Source organism: Diabrotica virgifera, chromosome 5 (genome assembly GCF_917563875.1).
Source record: "Diabrotica virgifera virgifera chromosome 5, PGI_DIABVI_V3a".
NCBI classification, from domain to species: Eukaryota; Metazoa; Arthropoda; class Insecta; order Coleoptera; family Chrysomelidae; genus Diabrotica; species Diabrotica virgifera.
In genome coordinates this window covers 84,529,099-84,554,231 of record NC_065447.1, presented here as the reverse complement: position 1 = coordinate 84,554,231, position 25,133 = coordinate 84,529,099, and the positions used below count along the sequence as shown (strand labels likewise).

Sequence of the window (25,133 nt, the reverse complement as noted above, 5' to 3'; positions counted from 1 at the left end):
ACATGACTAATAATAAATAGTGTCTATAGAAGACTCCCCAGCTACCTGGTAAACCTTAGCTTTGAGAATTAATTCAATATTAATATACCAGACAGGGAAGGCTTGAAGGAAGGTATACCCAGCTAGGCGGAAGCTACCTGGTACATTGATGGCTCAAAAACATTGGAGGATACAGGAGCCAGTACAGTAGGGACAAAGCAAGGAATATACTTCCCAATAAGTCTATCTAAGGATGTCACAATTTTCCAGGCGGAAATAACAGCAATCTATCACAGCGTGGAATAAACAGAAAGACAGAAGGGAACGTACCGTTCAATTACCATCTCCATAGATGGCCAGGTAGCGCTTGAGGCACTCAATTCTGTAAACGTCAGTTTTAACTTAGCTTGGAATTGTGCGTGTGTGCCCTAAATAAACTAGGAGACCATAACAAGCTTACGGTAGCCTGAGTAAGGGGGCATGAGGGTCACCCAAGTAGCACAATAAAACATTTTAGTTGTATTTAAGGTTTATAAAGGTTTTATTGTGGTAAATAAGATAATGGTTTTAAAGTTACCTTGTAGATATACTGCCATAACTTTAAAACTGTTAAGCATTTGTCACTAGTTTTAAAGTATCTAATAAGAGTATCAAATAAGACTAATTAATCTTAATAGATAATTTGTCTTATTGTAGTTTTAAAATGGTTTATGCTCAGTTCACTTTAAAACTAATCAGTTTTATGAAGAACGTTCGGACTCTTTGGTTTTATTAGATTCTTGTTTGTTACCCTTTAGTTTTATTGCAGTTTTAAAGATTTTCCTAATATGACTAATAAAACCTATTATTAAAACTACTTGATCTCAAGACTATTATGTCAGTAAAACATATGCCTTAAAATTATTTTTTTAGTTTTCTTTAAAGTTGCTTTCTTAAAAGCAATTAGTAGGCTATTTTAAAACCAAACGCTCTTAACTAAATCAATTTGGTTATCGTAAAGACTAAACTATGCTTCTTGTTAAAAACAATAAAACTAAACTCATCCCCTCTTCTTTCACGTCCAAAATGGTCGGCCATTTGTTATAGAGCGAAACAGTAGTGTAGTGTGTTGTAAAAAGTGGAAGTACAGTTAGTATGGAAGAAATAAGTCGCAAGTACTTAAAATATAAACGAACTGGTCATTTTAAAAGAAAAATACAACATACACAGCACTACGACGCATCGATTTTAGGTTAGATTCACATTAAAACCGAGTGGCAGTATTGACAGCAGCATTAAATCTAAACGGTTTTAATTCCAAGGCAATCTTGTTTTTATGCAGGATATATGCTCTTGAAAAGGTATAAAATAAAACCATTTGATCTTAACAATTCTCAGTCGATAGACCAAATAGTTTTATTTGGATTTCGGCCATATTGCTTTCTGGAGATGCTGAAAGCCATGATAGGTTACAATATAAGGCTTATATAAAAATTATAAATAAGCGACTTAAATACATAAATTCGATTTATTTTAACATTAAAACATTAAAATTGTAGTTACAATTATTTTTCTTTCAAATTAATATTTATCGGATTTAAATTTTTTTATTATTTTTATTTTTCAATCGCCAAAAGTCAGAAATTTTAGGGCGCGTGAGTTATTTAGACCTATTTTTGTTAACATTATCAATAAAGTTGGGTGCGCAAGTGTTTTTCTACCTTGACAATCCGAACTAACCAAGTACTTTTTATGATTTTATGGTTACAAATACGTATCTACCTATCATAGCACATGTAAAAATTTGTTGGCCTATATGGAGTATATGGGTTTAAAGAATAAAGAATCATTTAATATGGTAAATTGTCTTTAAAAGTTTCCATTTAAGAAACCTTTTTAAGTTAAAGTTTGTCTGCCGCTAAAGGCTGTCTGTCTGCATTTAAAGTGTCTTTTAATATGGTTTTAAAAGCACCTTCACAGCAGCTTTAAAACCAGTTGCTTAAGAAAACAAAGTTTTAAGAAGTTTTTTATTTTTGGTTTTATTGACCTCTTTCAGAGTGGGCCCTTTTATGATGAAATCGGTTTTATTGCAACCTTAAGGTTTACTTAAAAACCCAATGGTTTTAATTTTAGTTTTATTCTACAGTTTTAAAGCATCCTTAAAAGACTTAATAAACCCGTTCGGTGCTACTTAGGCATAAGGGCAATGCAAAAGCCAAACAAGGCTCATCTATGCCATTCGTTGAACCGGAACCCGTCTGCGGCAAAGTCAGTAACAAGAACAGCTACCAGAAAGTGTGGAGCTCATATGTGGCGAAGGAATTCATTAGGACAAAGATAGGCGAAGCAGTTCATTCACCAAAATTTACGTCAGACAAGAAAGCATAAATAAGTAACATAAATAGGACAAAACCATGTAGAAACTGTAAACTATCAGAAGAAACTGCCCTACATAATATTACGTCTTATGACCACGCACCAGAGAGTTTCGTGACTTTTCCGAGAACAGATAAAAATGATTATTTTAAGAGCCGAATAAATACAAAAATTCCATTAGGTACGACAAAATCCGGATGAGGCTAAATTATTTTTTCTACGAACGTGCAAAAATGTCTACTCTCGCGCACGCGTTTTAGTTTAGAAAGTTTTACTTTTCCGCACGCGTTTTACTTTTCCGCACGCGTTTTACTTTTCCGCACGCGTTTAGATATTTTAACATGGCCTTAAAATAATTATAATACATGCAATAAACCAATATTTAGATATTATTTACTATTTTATTTAAATGTATCTTATTGTGTTCCTGTTTTAATGAAATTAACGCGATTATTTCATTCATAGGAGATTCTGGCCAATAGAAAGCTACATAAATCTAAATTAAATCGATAATTTTTGATAATTGCCCGTCGTTAAGTATATTACGTCAGATGCCCTTCGTTGCTACGAAAAAATACATTCAGTGACATTAATGCCAATTAATGTTTTAAAAATTATAAAAGTGATGACTTTCAATCGTCAAATATTTATAAAAACTTTGTGTTTAATTTTACTAATTTGTACTTACATAAATAAATTACAATAAAATTTTGGTTTTGAACAGTTTTATTCATGAAATAATCGAAACAAATTGCACTAGAACTCTAAAATTAATATAGAATTTTAGAGCTCTTGTGCAATTACTACTGATTATTTCATTCATAGGAGATTCTGACCAATAGAAAGCTACAGAAATTTGAATTAAATCGATAATTTTTGATAATTGCCCGTCGTTAAGTATATTACGTCAGATGCCCTTCGTTGCTACGAAAAAATACATTCAGTGACATTAATGCCAATTAATGTTTTAAAAATTATAAAAGTGATGACTTTCAATCGTCAAATATTTATAAAAACTTTGTGTTTAATTGTACTAATTTGTACTTACATAAATAAATTACAATAAAATTTTGGTTTTGAACAGTTTTATTCATGAAATAATCGCAACAAATTGAACTAGAACTCTAAAATTAATATAGAATTTTAGAGCTCTTGTGCAATTACTACTGACAATTCGATGAAATAAAATTATTTTGACATAATATTCGAAAGTCAAATCGGTAGACAATAACAGTCGTTTTGAATCATCGTCATGGAAACCAAGATCGTCGTCATGCTAACTAATTATATTGAAAGTTTGGTTTTGACAACCTTGTCAAAGAATTAATTTGTGTATGTATCTTCATACACAAATTAATTGATTAAGATTTGGTCACTTTTTAAAGACTCGTAGAAAAAATATTGTTCCTAACTCTTGCAGAAAGTCTCTTTTCCGCACTCGACTGCTTGCCGAACTATTTTGTACAACCGTGTTAAAAATGCAATTTTTAGCACTCCATACGAGCGTTAAAAATGCTACTTTAAGGCACTAGTGCTTTAAAATTTTTATGGCACTGCAGTTGGTATTGACCGTATAGGCAATTTTGATGTAATGTCAAAAAAATATAAAAATGGAATGTCAGTAAGTTCAAGTAAAAGTTTTTGTAGATATTGTCCTGTAATTACGTTTGTGGAAAAAATATTGTATGATATGCGTGTTATTAACTCGCTTCGCTCATTCTGCAAACTTTCACATGCGTGCCTTAAACGTGTACTTTTAACACTTATATCATAAATAACTATTTTTGTGAAAAATTTTGTTGCGAATTTTTAAACTTCCTTTTCTCTTAGAACAATTTTATGTTATTATTTCAACGAGATTTTTAGGAAAAATATGTTTGAGTACAAAATGTGAGTAAACGTAATCCACCCTGTAACGTGTGCCAACAAGAACAAGACGGAAAAGGAGCCTCGGCAGCAGTTTTCCACTTTTCCCGGTGGCGGTTGTTCGACGCCGTAAATTTCATTGTCCGTGATCAGTTTAAAGTGTCAGTCGTTGGCGGGAAAGAGGGTGGTTTTCCAATTCTCGGCTCGACGGACGCTCAATAACGTGCGAACTAAAGCGAAAAAGTGGGGGAAAGGGGGAGCACCAGCCACCACACCACCGACAGCGACATCGTTGTTCTGGTTGCAAGCTTCGTTTGGTTCCTTTCTCCCCGGGGGAGGCCACTTAACCTCAACATCTGTACCTTTATGTGGCGGCACAGCGTGCGCCCTCGTCCACGTTGATGATAGAGATTTTCAATGACGAGAAAGTCTCTCGGGACAGCTTTTCTTTGCTTTGTGCGCATCTTATTGTACCTATACCGTCGCTAAAGCATCGCTTCGGGAACTATGGCGGTTATCTAATTAGATACAAAATTATCACATCATACTATAGATCATTTCTCAATCTAATAAAAACTCTGAAACGAAAGTCAATCATAGGTGATTGCGCAAATTAATTAAAGATTATCACTTTCTTAAACCCACTAAGAATTTTTTGAAAATTCTAATGTTAAACCTATCTAACATAATATTATTTTTTAAATAAATGTACCAATACTCTAAAGTTAAAGATGTAAAAGAATATTTATGCTATAGGTAGGCATAACAGTTTTACCATTGTATTACTGAGAATCGCGTCTAAAGTTCTTTTAATTTAGTAACTGGTAGATCTGATGTATGAATATAGAACTTTAAATAAATTTTAATAAAGCATCATTTATTCCATTTACTGATAGAAAGAAATTTACAATCCAACCCCATACCATGAATGGAATAACATTATCATCTTCAGAATAGGTATAGTTACCTATAAATAGCAGTGAGATAGAAAGTCCAGGAATCTGGACAAATCTTGAAACTTGACAAAGAGAACCAAAGTGAGAAAATTACTGGAAGAGCAAGACTAGCATACGCAGGATGTGGAAAACTTAAATGGATACTTGAGAACCGCAAAATACACCAATACTTGAGGAGCAACGTGTTCAACCAGTGCATCCTTCCTATCATGACATATGGATGTCAAACCTAGACCATAATCAAGACAAAAAATGAATAAACTAGCAAAAGCACAAAGAGTAATGTTAGGGATACTTATCAGATAAGAAGAGGAGGAGACATTGCTAGACAAAAAGACCATCGTTGGAAAGCAACAATACAACGTTGGAGAGCTTAAGAAAGTAAACGACCAAGAGGAAGATCACAGATCAGGGGCGTCATTTGAAATTTTGATAGGGGGGGCAAGCATTATATATACAATAGATTATATAGCAAACATAATACAAAATAGATCTATTTTTTGTAAATTTCAAATGACGCCCCTGCCACAGATGCGTTGGTGATATTAAAAGAATAGCCGGAACAAATTAGAAATATGTTATTCAGGATACAGACCAATGCGAGGAGTTGGAAGAGGTATATCCCCCAAACATGAACGATAGAAGGTTAAGAAGACTATTAAGATCATAAGGTAACTTTTTTGTCTAATATTAAAATACCATTCAGATTCTATTCAATATTTCGTATAACGTAACATTCTATAATGTAAAATAATTTATGCTTACCTGTTCCAGTTGATGGAGGTACCGAAGAAGGTGCATTACTTCCATACGAGGGATGGTGCGTTGTAGGTTGCGCGTGTGCTACAGCCGGGTTACAACTCCTCGGGTTGTAGGAAGAACTCAACGAATGCAGGGGATCGTGGAACATGTAGGGGTAACCTGTCGCCTCTCTTTGCTGAAGACAGCTCGATGAGAGGCCACTCTGCATTGAACTGCAACAAAAAATAGTGTCTACATTATTTGGATTATTTGGTAGAAATATACCTTTTTTATTATTTGTATATAATAGCACTTAAGTCCGTGCCGTAACGGTCAAATATTAAATATTTTGATCAAATAAGTTTAGTCTAACGTAATGATGTCATAATTACACAAATTTTAAAAATCTACCTTTCACAGGATCACTCAAATTTCATAAAATTTTTATTGACGGTCGCCTCATGACGTATGTCATTAAAATTAATAGGGAACTTGTACATTTTTGTTTTATTACATAATAATGTTCATGTTCGTTTAAAAATAAGATTTCCAAAATTTCACGCCTGAAAAACTTATAATAACTTAGCAATACAAATTTAAAATCTTCTGTGTATTTGAAAAAGAATATTAAAAACGCTGGACGGAAGGGCCGCCCGAGAACTTTATCGTACCGATCTATTATCGTTATGGTACTAGATACTGGCATTCTATAAAAATAACAAAGTTACTCGTTATTTTGATATTTTAGAAACACTTTCTGTACTTGAAAGTATTTTATGGTTCCACGCATCATTAATTCCTGCATTTGAGAGAATGTTCGATGCCATATTTCGGGGATACACTATAGATGTATAGATTATTGCATCAATAGAATATTATAGTCATACTTTCATTTCAAATTAGTTCATTTTTCTGAGAAATTAATAGTTTACAATATTTGGATTTCATTCTATTTCGATTACGCTAGTCAATGCGCGATATTAAGAACAAGATATTATCTTCAAATTCTATCCTACTGCATGGATTTTAATGAAATTTTGGGAGTAGCCGAATCTCCTAATTCAAAGTCTATCCTATATACTATGGCGCTTTTATCATGGGGGCGGTTCCCACCACTTCTCAGGGGTGAAATATTTTTATTTTCGAATTACATGGAGAAAAAGGAAGATTTTTAAGAAAATTTAAAAATTCATTTTATAATTTGATCACATTTTTTACAAAAACCATTCATTTTAAATCCGTTCAACTTTTTGAAAGTAGAAATAACACTATATTAAAAGGTATTGCAAAAGAAAAACAATGCATTTAAATTATGGTGGATGGGGAGTTAAATGTATATACTTTTCATTTTTCCTTAAAGTACATTAGTCATATATTTTTTTTGCACCATATCTCGCTTAATTTGTATGTAACCGGCATTTAACGGTGCTCGTTTTAAAGGCCTTTTCAAACACTACAAAAGGTGTTGGTAGCATCATACACCTAAAACCTACCGTTCCTCTGTTATTTCAAGTTGAATACACCAATTTGAGCATGCACCAAAAAACAAACTATTTTCACCTACCATATCTCTTTTTGTATTATAAATAGAACATTTACGAAGGAACGAATCTCTTTATTATTTATAATCTAAAAAATGTTTTATATAGTGTTTTTAGTTCGATGACTAGTTTTTAAGGTATTCACAAAAAATCCGTCCGAAAAGGTGTCATTTTTCAATGAAAATGGCCAATTTTCAACTACGCATAACTCAAAAAGTATTGAGTTCTCAAAAAAAATATAGACCAGTTTTTGCTTAGAAATAGGTTCTTTAGCCACTTCCGTGCTTATTTTGACCAACAAATTTTCCACCCCCTTGAAGAAGTGGGAACCGCCCCAAGATAAAAGCGCCATAGTATATAGGGTAGATTTTGTTTCTTGAGCTATTCCCTACTTACTGTGAAAATATCAAGTACATCAATGTAGTAGGATGGAATTCGGAGCCAAATACCCTCATTGACTGCCCTACAATAATGCTCTCCTATGATCGCGTGAGAGAGGACACACATAAGATTATAGCAAAATTTCTATTTAGCGTAACTTTTTGAGTTTTTGAGCTACAGCAATGAATTTTATGCCATTGGAAAGGTAATTTTGCATTCTTTCAAAATATTTAAAAATATACAGGGCGTATCTAAAAAATTAAGATTTATTATTTATTTCCGGTTCAACCGGAAGCCATATTTTTGGTAAAATTTATTGTGATAATAGATAATAAAGTACCATATATGTCTGCAAAATTTCAAATTTTAGTTTCTATTAAGAAGGAAGTTACGGGCACTCGAATATTTTTTTATAAAAAATTCATAACTCTTCTCCTATGGGGAGTTAAGAAATCTGACTAATGTCATTCAATTTAACGATAGGATATCAAAAGTATGTCAAAAAATAAAAAAATTCCTTGGAGCCATTTTTGAGAAAATCTAGTTCAAATTTATGTCAAATTTTCACCCCTTAAATATAGGCAACCCGTAACTTTTTCTGAAAAACGATAACATCCTTCTTATAGCCCCATCTTTAGGCTATATAACGACTTTTTCAAATTAAACTTATCTTAAACAAGTTTTTAGATAGGTAGGGAAATGTGTCGGGTGGGCGGTCGGCCATGTTGGCCGCCATTTTGAATTTGGAAATGTCAAATTCCGTATTTTTATTTACCTATCGATGATCTTACTTTGAGTTGAATTTCATTCATTTCGGTCAAAATTTGCAAAAATGGGCCCTAAATAACCCCCCTATTTCGGCCCCCCTTTGAGAGGTTTTTTTTAAAAGCTTAGTTTCTCGACAAAATTCTCTTTAACTTACTCATACCAAATTTCATCAAAATCGGTTCGGTAGTTTTTGCTGGGCGGTGGCGACATACGTACGTACGTACGTACGTACGTACGTACGTACATACTTCCGACATGTTTTTTTTATTTGCTTTTTAGACTCTATTTGCTGGGGGACTCAAAACGTCGAAAAAAAGTGAAATCTGAAAAATTTTTTTTTGCACGATCCTATAACTTTATCTATTATACTATACTACGTATATAGTACGATAAAGTAAAAAGCACGCGAACACTTGTGACGTCACCAAGTTATATTCTGTAATGGCAATCTCCTGTCTCGTATATAGTTCAGAGAAATAAGGAAAAAAAATATTCTGTTGGTGACACAAACCTATTATATTATGGACATCTATAATAATAACCTATATGTTTCCTGCAGCCGATTTTGATAATATACATAGTTATAAACAAATGAAGATCAAAAAACGGTAAATTTTTGCTTTTTTCGTCTATTACCAAAAAGTTAAGCATTTTAAACAAATTTTAGAGTAAGAAACTCATAAATCGTATAAAAGACTTCAATATGGCTTTCGCTGAATATCTCTGTCCTTATTGGTTGCTTAGAAAATTGCAAAATAAATCATAAATTTTGATTTTTTGTAAATATTCATAACTTATGTAAAAATTAACTTAGAACCTTCTTATTGCACGGAATGCTGAGAGTGAGACTGGTGCTTAAATCATAGCCTAAATTTCAAAGTAATTGGTCACATAGTTTAAAAGTTATTTAATTTGTTTACCCCAAATTAATTTTTTTGCAACACTATAAGTCATAAAATGATGAATTTACATTTACAGTAATACTTTAGATAGTTTAAGACAGAAGAATATTTACACTATTAATTTAATTAAAAAAAAAATGACAAAAAATAATTCTAAATTTTGCAAAATTATTTTGCAAGAACATGTGAATTAAAAAGGTGGGGCTAACTTCGTCCCCAATTGACCTAGGACAATTGTTTTTCTTTCTGTGTATAAAAATTCAGTCTTTCTAAATATGAAAAAATAATTTTTCTACGGGTAACGGTTAAAAAGTTATTCTAATTGTTTATAGGTAAGCAAAAAATCGACATGTTTTTGCAAAATAATTTTAGACTGTTTAAAATTACTTATTGTATTTTTTTTATTAAGTTAATAATATAAATGTTCTTCTTTCATAAACTATCCGAAATATTACTGTAACCTCATAATTTTCTGACTTTTAGGTTGCAAAAAAAATGAATTTGGGATAAACAAATTAAATAACTTTTAAACTATTTGACCAATGGCTTTGAAATTTAAAATATAATTTAATCACAAGAAATCTCAGCATTCCGTATAATAAGAAGGTTCTAACTTAATTTTTACATAAGTTATGAATATTTATAAAAACTCAAAATTTATGATTTATTTTGCAATTTTCTAAGTAACAAATCAGGATAGACATATTCAGCGAACGCCATATTGAAGTTTTTTATACGGTTTATGAGTTTATTACTCTCAAATTTTTTTAAAATGCCCAATTTTTTAGTAAGAGACGAAAAAAGCGAAAATTTACCGTTTTTTGATCTTTATTTGTTTGTAACTATGTATATCATCATAATCGGCTGCAGTAAACATATAGGTTATTAATGTAGATGTCCATACTACTCAAAACATTTAGTTTCGGCCTGGAGGGGGATGTGTCACGAGAAAAATCTTATTTCTGTGGACTAATATAAGTATAAACCATTTTGTTTACAGTGGTGTGTGATACAGTTTTAAAGAGATAGTATTGAATTGTATGTGTGTTGCGTCTTATTTATTCCCAAAGCTCAAAATCGAAATTTTCTGTAATAGGTTTTGAAGATTGGACTCTAGCAATGGTAATTCTATGGTGACCGGTCAGTAAAAGTGTAAATTTATATCAAATAACGCACAACGTTTATTTATTTAACAGTTTTTTTAGAAACTGATTTCTTTTGCGACAAAATCCAAGAATTTCATACGAAACTCTTCACTTTTAAAACGCATTTCGATTTTTGTCGATAGAAGACTATGATCAAAAGATATCGAATTTTTACCGACGAGTTGATAAAAATATTATTTAAAAAAATTCGCACTCGTAACTGACATTCAAAATCGCCGGTCGTTCCAAGCGTTGTTTCTGTTAGAACGGTTCATTCTGCGCAAAAATTCCTTTTTTAAATTATTGTTCATAATTAGCCACATTTTTTGTTTGAAACATTTATTTCTTCGGCGTACAGATTATTGGTAAATCGATGTTATTCGCCTCCCCCCTATGAGGGGTAGTTTTGGGAGGAAGCCCGAGGGTAGGTGTAGCAAACTTTTTTGCATCTTTTTTGGGGTCGCAAAATTGACATTCTCGGCAAAATTCATTGTTTGGTCATTTTTAGTGGTAAGATCTATGAAGATTAGACTATATACACTAGCGGGACACCCTCAAAAAAGCGCTTAGTTTTCGAGATACTGACCATGGGTGGTGAATGGCTAATTTTGGTCTTAGATTATGTCTTTGACCATGACAAAAACGAAAATGAAATTTATTTTAAATTTTAGGTGGGGGAATATTTTCAAAATTGCAATTGTACTCTAAAATTAAAAAAAAAATGAAATCACGTTTTTTTGCGTTTAGCTCGCTACAACTCTGGTCCGTTTTAGTATTTTTTTCTAAAGTTTGTACACTATATATCGCTCACATTTTTGAAGACAATGGTTTCTGCTTTAAGCTTTTAGTCTTATTCTAGTAAAAGTTATGAATCTTTTAAAGTACAAGGTGCAGATTCATGAAATGCAAAGTTTAATCGCAAAATTTGACTGACAAAATTTGAAATACAGATTTTAAAACAAATTCAAAAATAAAACATGAGGACAAAGAAGTTTTCTGGAAAAGTTTTGTGAATGGCTAATTTTGGTCTTACTTTATGTTTTTGATGGTGCTGAAAACGAAAATCAAGTTTATTTTGAATTATAGGTGGGAGAACATTGTCAAAATCGCAATTTTGCCCTAAAAATAAAAAAAGTTAAACCACGTTTTTCTTAAAATTAAAAGTTGCACCATATTTTTTCTATAACACATCTAGACCTAAAACTCCCCATAAAACTTCTTTGAACTCTATGGTTTAACATAAACGAAATCAAATAGATACATTTTAAATTTTGTCACTTAATTTTTGCGATTTAACTCTGCAATTCACGAATCTGCACCTTTTATTTTTTAAAAATTCATAACTTTTATAAAAAACAAACTGAAAGACTATAATTCCTTTCATAGTCTTCAAAAAGGTGAGAAATATAATATATTTCTTATGTTCTACAGCATATTATGCTGTAGAAATTTTAGAAAAAAATATTAAAATGGAACAGAGTTGTACACTTTTTCTTTATCTTTAGGTTAAAATTGCGATTTTTACAATGTTCCCTCACATAAAATTCAAAATAAATCACTTTTTCCTTGTCAGCACCATCGAAAACATAAAATAAGACCAAAATTAGCCATTCACCTCCCATGGTCAGTATCTCGAAAAATAAGTGTTATTTTGGGGATGTATAACGTCTATTTTAAAAGTTGCGCCATTTTTTTTCTAATAAACATTTGTAACTAAAACTTTTCAGAAAACTTCTTTGTACTCTATGTTTTGACATAAACGTGATTAATAAGATAAATTTTAAATTTTGCCTCTCAACTTTTGAGATTAAACTTTGCAATTCACGAATCTGCACCTTGTACTTTAAAAAATTCATAACTTTTACTAGAATAAGACTAAAATCTTAAAACAGATACCGTTGTCTTCAAAAAAGTAGGCAACATAATAGTGTACAAACCTTAGAAAAAAATATTAAAATCGACCAGAGTTGTAGCGAGTTAAATGCAAAAAAACGTGATCTCACTTTTTTTATTTTTATGGTAAAATTGCGATTTTGACAATATTCCCCCACCTAAAATTTAAAATAAATTTTATTTTCGTTTTCAGCACCGTCAGAAACATAATCTAAGACTAAAATTAGCCATTCACCACCCATGGTCAGTATCTCGAAAAATAACCGTTATATTGGGGATTTCTAATGTCGATAATAAAAGTTGCACCTTTTTTTCTATAAAACATTTTGATCTAAAACTTTGAAAAAAACTTCTTTGTACTCTATACTTTAACATACACGTGATTAAAAAGCTAAATTTCAAACTTCCTTGCTCCACTTTTGCTATTGAACTTTGTAATTCCGAAATCTGCACCTTTCACTTTAAAAAATTCATAACTTTTACTAAAATAAGACTGAAAGCTTGAAGTAAGTACCGTTCTCTTAAGAAAGGTGAGAAATATATACTTTAAAAATTTTAGAAAAAAATATTAAAAGGGAACAGAGTTGTAGCGAGGTAAACGCAAAAAAACGTGATTTCTTTTTTTTATTTTTAGGTTAAAATTGCGATTTTGACAATGTTCCCCCACATAAAATTCAAAATAAACCCTATTTTCGTTTTCAGCACCTTCAAAAATATAAAGTATGAATAAAATTAGCCATTCACTTCTCCGTGGTCAGTACCTGGTCATTTTAGGGGTATCTCCCGCTCGCCTAATATAGATAGAGAGAAAACAATAACGAGACAATAATTCTAACTTAGAAATTCCAGATTTAACTTTTAAAAAATTGAATTGTGTCCATATATACTTCAGTGTTGCCAATCGCATTTCTCTAGATTATCCGATGATCGCTTGAAAAATATCCGATTTGTCACGAAAAGGTACGCTAGGTCAAAAATTATTCTGTTATTAAAATCAGTGTTGCCAATGTTATTCTTTTAGTCCCCTTAACAACCATCAAATAACAAAATCCGTTGTTCGTACGCCAATCAGTTGATTGTAATCAATTATCATTATGATAATTAACATAATTGATTGATTAATTAATTATTAATTATCAATTAACCTAACAAGTATTAACATAATTGATTAATTAATCAATTAATCTCATAATTGTAATCAATTATGTTTTCACCAACCCAATCAAAGTTGACATTGACAGTAAATAAATATTTGATAATGATCAGTTGATTCCTTTTCTGATTAGCGTTCGAACAACCGGCCCTTTAATCTACTGGATTCTCTATTTTACAGTTTAAAAATTTTCGTTTATAGATGAAAATCTCGTATCCTAGCTGATTATTACCTAATTCATGTATGTAAATACTATTTACTTACTATTATTATATTATTCGTATTTTGTATTATCGTAAGTGTTAAATTCTAAATAAATAAATCTAAATATTTCATTATTTGGATCGTTATAAAAATTTATTATAATTATTTAAGTAAAAAAACACTTTTAAATATTATTTTATTAAAACGTAATAACTACCTAAAACTAGATACTGGAAAAATAAATAATAAATAAATCAATACAAAATAAACTACAGCTACATTAATAGCATAGGCGCAAAAATTTCTGGTGCAAAAAATGCATTATTTTTTTCGAGTCCTGAGAAAGCTAATAAGTATTATTTAAATATTTAAACGCAGAATGAAAGATTACATTATTACCGAGTGCCGAAAGTCCCTGAAGACTTCTATAATTTTTATTCTAATATATTACAGGGGTAAAAGGAAAAGAGAATATTGAGTGTGATTTTTAATTTCAAATATCTAATTCAAAAGAAACATTTTGTTTATTCTAAGGGACTTTCAGCCCTCGGTAATAATGCAATCTTTCATTCAGCGTTCAAATTTTTTTAAAATATTTATTAGTTTTCTCAGGATTCGAAAAAAAATGAGTACGTTTAAAGATTATCGGTCCGCAATTTTGCGCCTACGCTCTTTTAACAATTAAAGATTTATTACAACTAAAACAATAGAAATGTATTTGACAGCCTTGTAGTTATTAAGGTATCAAAGTTATTATCCATAATACCCGTGGTGCGTTCAACGTTAATGCCCGACTAAATAATTTTTATAGGCAAAAAATTTGAAGGATTTTTGAGTTAATTAGTAGATATCTAGATATTACTAGTTTCAAATAAGTAGATTTTTCTACCACCACTATTCCAAATGCATTTTTCTGCACAATTTTATGTTAACAAACTTAATATTTTCTCACAGAATATGAATAACTGATAGTAGTGTGCAGAAAAGTGACGTTTCTGTGCCGGAAAGTTCTTTTCTGCATAGTACCTTACCCACCTTAACGTTTTTTATTATCCATTTATCCATTATAAAAAAGTATTTTCACAAACCAAAACTTATTTCAACAGACGATACGTTTACTTAAGCACTGCACTACATAAAATGAAAATAAAACTAAATCGTCCGTGAATTAGCTTTCATAAGTTTAAAGACTAAAAACTAAAAACTCCTAAATAACATCGGACGGCAGACGGTTTTTGAAATTTGAATTGGATTAGTATGCCTTAAGTGGATGCACTTGTGCATTGAAATTCTAAATAAAAGAATCGGTACATAACCCTTTTGTCAAAAGATGAAAAGTATGGGATGCCACTAACATTCATCCAGTATACGCTATTTATAAAAATTTGGGTGGAACCAAACAAAATTAATGTGTTGTTGGTGTTGGGAATATATGGATGAGAAAGTTTTAGTCGATGGTAGATACACTGAAAAATATCCGCAAATATCCGATTTATTTAAAGGTACGAAGAAGATACGACAACTCTCAAAAAGGTACGCAAATCGGATAATTATCCGCCGATTGGCAACACTGATATACTTACTCCCGTTTACAGCCTTTTAGATATTCATAAATTAATAATGTAGTGATTTTCATCAGTTGCTAACTTTGATAATTTTGTTCTTATTTACAATAAATTAAAGAGTTAGGGGAAATAAATTTCCTACTGTTAAATGAAGAACCATTTTTAAATCGAACATACGTAAATATCGTTGGTCGTCCAAATATAAAAAAATATCAACATTCCACCGAAGATTCGTGATGGAATAAAAAATATACGATAATCTGACAGACATCAGACATCATCCCTCAAAAGTTCTAGTGGCATTTATAAATCACCAGTAGCTGCTGTTGAGTTGTTTTTTTCTCCACGAGTTCAGTTTAAGAATACGTATGAATAAAGGGATCCCTACTGTTTCTTCATCGAATTAAGCCCATGGATATTAGATGCGAACTGACATAGTTGCCATATTTATGGAAAAAACTGTTTATTACAGATAAAAAACATTAGTATGTATTAACATACGAGTATGCAACGGACGTATATTGCGGTTCAAAAATTTGCAGCAAATGCACAAAGGAAAATTTGTCAATATTAAAGTAGATTCCCTCTAGAACTGAAATTGCGGACTAATTACCTCGTTATAAGCGAATCTCGATATATCAGACAAGAATAATATTAAAACGTTTTGATGCCTCTTACGTAGTTTATTAAGTGTCCATGGTCGACCTGAACAATGAGACGTAAATCGTAAATTGTACCTAAATTTCACACAATATTCAATATCGGTCGATATAAAGAAAGAAGTTTATTACAGGGGGTGAAGTTTATTACAGCACTGACCTCGATGATAACAAAGATGTTGGGCATTTCTATATACAGGCAGTTGGGGTAGTTATTTATAGCCATTACTGTGCTAAAAAACAGGTAAAGAAACATATTCTTCGATTTCATTTTTCCTCGTTATAACCAAATATGCCTCGTTATAGGGGTGTTATAGTTCAATAGGAATTTCATGGGACATTTAGTGTACCTCGTTATAAGCGAAATCTCGTAATATCCGTGTTCGTTATAGAGAGAGTCCACTGTATTAGAGGCAGGAAGAGGATACAGAAACCAAGGGATACAGGGAAACCAAGAAGTAAAAATACTCTGTCTGTTATACAGACAACGCAATATTCAAAGTCCAAGATGAAGATAGTCTGCAAAGAGTAGTCCATAGATTTAACATGAGAGTAAAAGGATTCAATATGACAATTTCATCTAAAAAAACTAAAACAGTAGTTATCAGTAAAGAACCAATCAGATAGATATTATAACAAATAAAACAATATGAAAATAAAATTTAAGAAACTCTTTTTTTTAGTTACGAGTAACTAAAATTAAAATAATTATAAAAAAATCAACTAAAAAGCAAAAAATAAAAAAATTCAAACTCGAAGGAATATTCGAAAAAAACTGTTAGACATATTAAATATACAAAAATTTCACACATTCGTCAAAAAATTGAAAAAAAACTAACACATTCGTTAAAGAAAAGCGTGGGGCGCATCTTCATCGAATAAAAGGTTTTCGCCCCACGCTTTTATTTAACGAATGTGTTAGATTTTTCAATTTTTTAACGAATGTGTGAGATTTTTGTATATTTAATCTGTTTAACGGTTTTTTTCGAATAATCCTTCGAGTTTGAATTTTTTTATTGTTTGCTTTTTAGTTGATTTTTTTATAATTATTTTAATTCTAGTCACTCATAACTAAAGAAAAGCGTTTCTTAAAAATTTTTTTCATATTTTTTTGTTTTTTACTTTTTAGTCTTACACTTTTCAAACATTAAAATATATCGTCATGGTAGGGGAGCCCAAGCGGGGATTTTTGCAGTTACTCGAGCGCGTCAGATTAGCATATGGGGAGAAACCTGGTACCCTGCAGATGTACCTCTACCATATATTGGCTCTTAACACAGGGGAGTTCGTTAAGGGGGGCCCGAAAAAAAAATTTTATCCTTAAAAAAACTCGAAATTGTCAGATTAAGATAAGGTAAGTTAAGTACCTGGAAAAGAGTGTATATTTCAAAAATCTGACGATTTGAGATGGGCGTAAGGAAATGGGTGAGTCCCAAAGTTTCACAAGAAAAAAGGGAATATTTCGCGAAATGAATGACAGATCGAAAAACTAAAAAATACGTGCCCAATATTTTTTAAAAATCTATCGAATGATACCAAACACGACTTCCCACGGAGAGGGGTGGGGGGTAAATTTAATATTGTAAATACTAATCCCGCGATATTTCGCAAAATGAACATCAGATCGAAAAACTGTAAAATACACTTATCCAATATTTTTGAAAAGTCTATCGAATGGCACCAAACACGTCCCCCCTTGGATGTGGGGTGGGGGGTTACTTTAAAATCTTAAATAGGAGCCCTCATTTTTTATTGCAAATTTGGATTCCTTACGTAAAAATAAGTAACTTTTATTCGAATCATTTTTTCGAATTATGGATAGATGGCGTTATAATCGGAAAAAACGATTATTGAAAATGGAAAATTAAATTAAAAAATGACAAGCGCCCACTAAAATGGAAAACTTTACTTAACTTTTTTTGGTTTTAGGACCTACTCTTCACAACCCAATAGGTCCCCAAAGCGCTCGAGTGACTGCACATTTAGCATACTTTGCTCCCCTACCATCATGTTTATTAAAATATATGTATAAAACATATGATGTGCAAATATGAAAAGTAGTCGGAATCGGCAAAAAATTTGAAACTTTATTGTTTATTTATAAAGCAATATAGATCTGGATCCCGCGTATGAAAAAAAAGTTGATTAATAGCAAGCTGAAAATTTGTTAATAGCTTAAGGGTGTCTAGTCGGATAAACTTTGATATATGGGAACACTGGAACAGGGGCAGTTTTAATTGTGGAACAGGTTAAAAATTTGGAACGGTCAGACCACGAAAACGGCACATTTATTTTGTCCGACAGAACAGACTTAAACTCTCCGAACAAAGATTAAACTCTCATGCAAAAATCAGACTGCTATTTATCACTTGTCAAAATTCCTGTCATTTGGCATACAGTGGAGCCCCGATAAGTCGGCCCCCGATAACCCGGAAGTCCGGTTAACCCGGACCGATTTTCATCAGATAAACATTTTGATTTTCAATATTTTGTATTTTTCAATTTAATTGCGGCTTATTTCCAATCAAAATAGTTAATTATCAGACAAACCTTTCAACAATAAAAATGTATGTAATATAATATTTGAGAGATAATGTGTATGTGTGTAATTTGAACTGTACGATATTAAAAATGACTCTTAGCACACGCCGCAGAAACAACAGCCACCTGTCTGTAGTATCTATTCCTTTTTATTTCAAACTGTCAGCATTGTTTAGGAAAGACTATTTAAAAAATTCTTTTATAAACAATGGTCTTTAGTATTGTGTGTCTTGTATTGTTCGCTTCCATTTGCTTACGTTTGGGTTTGGTGTTTTTTTTAGTAATTTTAACGAGTAGGTACTGTGCATATTTATAAATATATTTCATGTTATTTCAATTCTAACGGAGTTTATCTGTAAGTATACCGTATTTTATTAATTTTTACCATATTCTCCGGCTATCTCGGATTTTCGATAACCCGGATCGGTCGCGGTCCCGATTAATCCGAGTTATCGAGGTTCCACTGTATTCTACATGTTCCACTCATTAAAACGCCCATTTGGTGATAAATAGCAGGCTGATTTTTGCATGAGAGTTTAATCTCTGTTCGGAGAGTTTAAGTCTGTTCTGTCGGACAAAATACATGTGCCGTTTTCGTGGTCTGACCGTTCCAAATTTTTAACCTGTTCCACAATTAAAACTTCCCCTGTTCCATTGTTCCCATATATCAAAGTTTGTCCGACTAGACACCCTTAAGCTATTAACAAATTTTCAGCTTGCTATTAATCAACTTTTTTTTCATACGCGGGATCCAGACCTAATAACGTAAATGGTACATTCCATGTCAAATCACTCAGGCAAAAAATTTTGGATCTCCGATTTGTCTGAAAATTGGTATATAGCTTCTGCGGGACGTAAAAATAAGATATTTAAGGTCAAAAAATCTTCTTCTTTTTTTCTCAAAATGTTATTTTATGCGATTTTACAGTGATTTGGTGTTTATTTAAACAAATATGCATTTTCTGTCGTAAAGTATCAATGAAAAACATAATATTTTAATAGAAAGGACTCAAAAATGTCATTATATGGCATTATAACAAGTTATTTTGAATCAAAACAAGTTTTTGATCAAATTTTATAGTGTAAAAACGTTAAAATACCGTTTTTTACATTTTCCTCCATTCCCAAAATACATCATCATCAATTTGGCTGAAAATTTGCCCACAGATAACCAAAAGATAGGACTTTAAGTGGATAGAAGGATTTTAATTATGTTATAATACCAAAAAAGTTACATGCAGTAATATCAGACTCAAAAGTATATATTAGTCCAGTCGGGATAGCATTTGACCTTGAATGCCGAGCTGCCCAAAATTTTATTTTTCTGATCTTTAGGGGAGTCAACAGTAGCCTAAAGTTAAAATCACGAATGAATTCCTCCGTTACGTTAGCCGCCATCTTGATTTTAAAGGAGAACCTGTTTTGCTCAATATCTCCGCCATTTTTAACTTTTCGACAAAAGTGGTAGGAACTGAAATTGTTCCAAATAAATCGTATTTACAATTATTACATTTTCTTTTTAACAATTTTTGTCGTGAGGTCGATATTTTCGAGTTAATTTTACTTGAAGTAGACGCCTATATTTTTGACTATAATATTGCATGTAACTTTTTGGTATTGTAATATAATTCAAATCCTTCTCACCACTTAAAGTCCTATGTATTGTCTATCTGTGGGCAAATTTTCAGCCAAATCGATTATGATGTATTTTGAGAATGGAGAAAAATGTAAAAAACAGTATTTTAACGTTTTCTAAACTATAAAATTTGATCAAAAGCTTGTTTTGAATCAAAGTAACTTGTTATAATACCATATAATGACATTTTTGAGTCCCTTCTATTAAAATATTATGTTTTCTATTGATACATTACGATAGAAAATGCAAAATTTTATAAATAAACACCAAATCACTGTAAAATCGCATAAAATAACATTTTGAGAAAATAAGAAGAAGAAGATTTTTGACCTTAAATATCTTATTTTTACATCCCGCAGAAGCTATATACCAATTTTCAGACAAATCGGAGGTCCAAAATTTTTTTTGCTTCCAAATTGAGTGATTTGAAATAAAAAAAAAATAAAAAAATATATAAAAAATAAAATAAAAAATAAAACCCAAATAATTAACGTAAAAAGTGAAATTATGTATAGTTCATATAATTAGCTACAAACTGTAAAAGTTTCAAGTTTCTTCATTGTAAAAAACAAGAGAATTTAAGCATTTTCCATTAAAATCGTATTTTTATTTAAACAATTAATGAACATAAAATTTTTTTTTATTGACTATTCGTGTAGTGTTCCCGTGAATGCATATGTCTGCAAATTTTTATTCATTTGCATTGAAGAAAAGGCAGTCAAATTTACGTCTAAAGATTTGACCCAAGCGATTGAACTAAAGAAAAGCGTGTAATAATAAGATATTAATAAAATATAAATTGTTGGCATCAGTACTAAACATATAATGGAAATAAAATATCTTGGAATTACACTGTCCACCTAAGGAGACCAGGACCAAGAAGTGAGAAATCAAGTATAAAAATCAAATAGACTGATAGGATGCCTTAATAACACTATATGACGAAACCGACATACTAACACTGAGATGAAGTCAAGAATTTATAAAGCCATTGTAAGACCAATAATGACATCAAAAACAAGACTCGGTACAGCCACAACACAAAGAATACTGGAAACAGTAGAGATGAGAATAATGAGAAGAATTACAGGAAATACGCTGGGAAATCGAAAGACGAGTGAAGACATTAGAAAAAAATGTCAAATCTTCTTTTTCTTATACTTGTTGTAGATCTGTCGAACTGTTCATTCTGACGTTGAAGTATTTCTTGAGAGGTAGACTGCCAGCTATCTCTCCATCTATTTGGTGGTCTCCCCGGTGGACGCTTCCAGCTGGTTTTCCTTCTAGCGCAATTCTTGGTTGTATGTGCTAGTCCATTCTTTTTAGATGGCTGAACCATTCTCTTAGTCTTTGCCAAAAATTTAAAGTACAGTGTATAAACGAATGGAAACTAAATAGAAAAAAAATGGAATAACCACCTAAGTAGAATGGGGAGACACGTGTGGTCAAAATAACAAGAGATAAATCACCAATCGGTAGAAGAAGTATCGGCCGACCACGCAAAAGATGGAGTGACAACTTTCTATAGAGGTGTCAATCCGCCAATGAACAAGCACAATTGCTTAAAAAGTGGAAAAACGTTCCTAGGCCGTAATGGTTGGGTGATACACCAATTGTGTGGTCGTTTTTTGTGTTTGTTTTTTGTGTTTATGGGTTGTACGGAGAACAAAATCACAAGCACACATGACTATATATTGTAATGCAGCTAGATATTAAGATGCACACGCATATGGCCTTCAGTAGTGGTACTTTTTTCAATTGAGCTTCAGCTCCGATGATGACAATTTGACTTAGCTAAAGAAATAAATATTTCTTATACACTTTGATACACTATTTTTTCACTTCCTTTATTCATTCACATGTGTACAAAATTATCAGTCTTTCAACTTTTTCTGGTCTGACCCTCTCCTTTATCTCCTCATCTTGATCTAACTCTGAGTTTATAATTTCTCCGAGGTATTTATACTTGTCAACACTCTCTAACGTTTTACCATTCAATGTCAGATATAAGTTGTCAACAGGGGTTTTCGAGATCACCATGTATTTGGTTTTATCTATATTAATTGTTAGTCCTACCTTTCTGCTTTCTCTGTTAATGATATCTAGAAGAATTTGTAAATCGCCTATATTCTCTGCCATAATTGCGGTATCATCTGCAAATATTATGTCATTAATGATGCCTTCTCTAATCCTTACACCTTTAGTTCTTTCCAACAGTGCCTCCTGAAATATTAGTTGGGTATACACATTAAATAATTGTGGCAACAGCACGCATCCCTGTCTGACTCCTCTTTGAATTTCTACTTGGTTTCTCTCACAATCTTCCATCTGTATCGTACGACTTCTGTTTGATTGTAGTATAGATTTTTGATTAAATTAATATTCTTAGTATCCAGTGTATGTGTCTCAGTGCATGTATATGAGTTTACCATGTTGAACACTGTCAAACGCTTTTTGAAATATATATACATAATATATGAATCTTCTTCTTTTTCTTCAGCCTGTTTTCACCCACTCCTGGACAAAGGCCTCCCCATGAGTTCTCCACTCTTCTCTGTTTTGTGGTATTTGGTGCCAATTTCGTCCCATTTTTGCTTTGATGTCGTCTAGCCATCGTTTTTGTGGTCTTCCTCTACTACGATCGTGCTCGCGTGGTCCCCAATGTACAATGTTTCTCGTCTACCTTTCGATGTTTTGTCGTGCCACGTGTCCTACCCAGTTCCGTTTCATTTGCGCAATTCTTCCAATTACATCTTCCACCTTAGTCCTTCTTCGCACTTCCTCATTTCGTGTCTGTTCCATCAGAGATACTCCTAACATAGCTCGTTCGATCGCTCTCTGTGTCGTTCTCAATCTATTGGATGATACCTCTGTAAGTGTCATGGTCTCCATTCCATAGGTCATAACTGGTAGAATACAACTGTTGAATACCATTTTCTTTAGATTTATTGGTACCTTTTTGTTTTTCAACTCATCACTAAGTCCTCCTACTGCTGCCCAAGTCATTCGGATTCTTCTAGTTATCTCTGCCGTTTGATTCTGTTTGCCTAGCTTGATCGTGTGAATACGTTTTTATTATATTCCCTGCAATTTTGTAATAGTACCGTCATTGCGCACAATGCCTCTCTTGTTCCGGTTCCACCTCTAAATCCTGTGTGTTGTCTAATTGTTCTTTACATTTTTTATATGTATATACGCTGTTAAGTTTATTACATATCTAGAAATAAATCCCAATTTGGCAACATTCTCGTCGTTCCAATCGGCCTCTTGTCCTGTCTGAGGAGAATCAGGCTAATCCACGAGAGGCCGCTGACGTGACGTGACCGCTACAAGCATGTCACGTCATTCAGATTCCGACAGACATTTTTGTGAAAAGGGGGCTCATATTCACATTATCATAGACAGAGGGCTATCCTATACGATACGAAGCACCATGCAGGCATATCTACTGCTTGTTGTATATCCGTCATTGTGTTCTAATGTAATTGGGACGGTAAGCTTTAAATATTCTGATTCATTTGGTGGAGGAGACGGTTTATGTAAGCTTGGATATCTCGCGTTAAAAAATTCTTAAGATACCTATGTTTTATTAATATAGTTGTAGTGTGAATTTTCTATAATATAACTTTTTATAAGTTGAAGATATTCAATATTTATGCATTAAATCAGTAAATAATATTATATAAGCAACATTATCTAGCAACGAAAGAGAAACAAGATTGTAAAATCAAAAACATAGTTATTTGTGGTGACTATTGAAATATGAAGCAAAGCGAAATCAAAATATCAGAAAAAATCAGTTAGATTTAAAACTGAGAAAAAAGATGAAGAAGTTAAAAGGTAAAAGAAGAAACGAATTCAAACAAAAAATGAAAAAAAATTGCATAAGGAGTGGCAAGAGAATAGTTTTGATAAAGATGCTCAAGTAGTAGAGAGGGAGGAAAGAAAGGTATACAAAATAGAATAACATAGAGCAAAGATCGTAAAATAATTGAATCAGAAGTAGTTGGACCAGATAATAATTCAGACAGAAACAAGTTGGCCAGCAACTTTGTTTATTTGAATTATGGAGGTGGACTAATGCCAGATAAATGGAGAAGCCGTATCTTTGTACTTGTGTACAAAAACAAATCATCACCAATCTCTAATTCTGAATCTGAATTATTATACCCATTAATAGTTTTTTAAATATATCATACCCATAGTGATTTTTGGCTTGTTCTAGAATCAGCTTCATTTCCTTCCTATCATCCTATCATTTACCTTGGTTGTCCAATTTCATACTTTTAGTACCCTGGCATTTAAATCTTGCTCTGAGCCTGTCTCTGCTCCTTACTCCATCCGGTATTTAGTTATAAATTTGTTTCGATGGCTCCATCTACTTCATTCTCTCTAAGTGACCTAGCCATCGCAGCCTATTTATTTTGGACATACCAATACTGGGTTCACCATAACGGCGGTAAAGCTCAAAATTATAGCGCCAAAATTATTAGTCCATTCTTTCACGGTTTTTGCTCTAAATTTTAAAGAACCGCTTGGATTGACATGAAATTTGGCATACGTATAGCTTACATGTCAAAGAAAAAAGTGATATTGTGCCGATGTGTGCTTTTGCCCTGGGGGTGACTTTCACCCCCTCTTGGGGGTGAAAAAATATATGTCCAAAAATAAGTCCGGAAATTGGTAAACTGACTAATTTTAAGTAACTTTTGTTCTATAGAGCTTTTTCGCCAAGTCAACACTTTTCGAGTTATTTGCGAGTGAATATGTTCATTTTTCAACAAAATAACCACATTTTTAGACGGTTTTTCGCAAATAACTCAAAAAGTAAGTATTTTGTCGAAAAAA

At 32.0% G+C, this 25,133-nt stretch overlaps 1 protein-coding gene across 1 annotated transcript in view; it reads right to left on the bottom strand.

Annotated features, from left to right (window-relative positions):
* The window catches only part of LOC114324209 (paired box protein Pax-6), a 269,123-nt gene that overhangs the window by 27,689 nt on the left and 216,301 nt on the right, over positions 1-25,133 (bottom strand). The window contains exon 7 of the mRNA XM_028271975.2: positions 5,922-6,130. Coding sequence (XP_028127776.2) covers positions 5,922-6,130 — 209 coding nt within the window. The remainder of the gene's footprint in view (positions 1-5,921; positions 6,131-25,133) is intronic.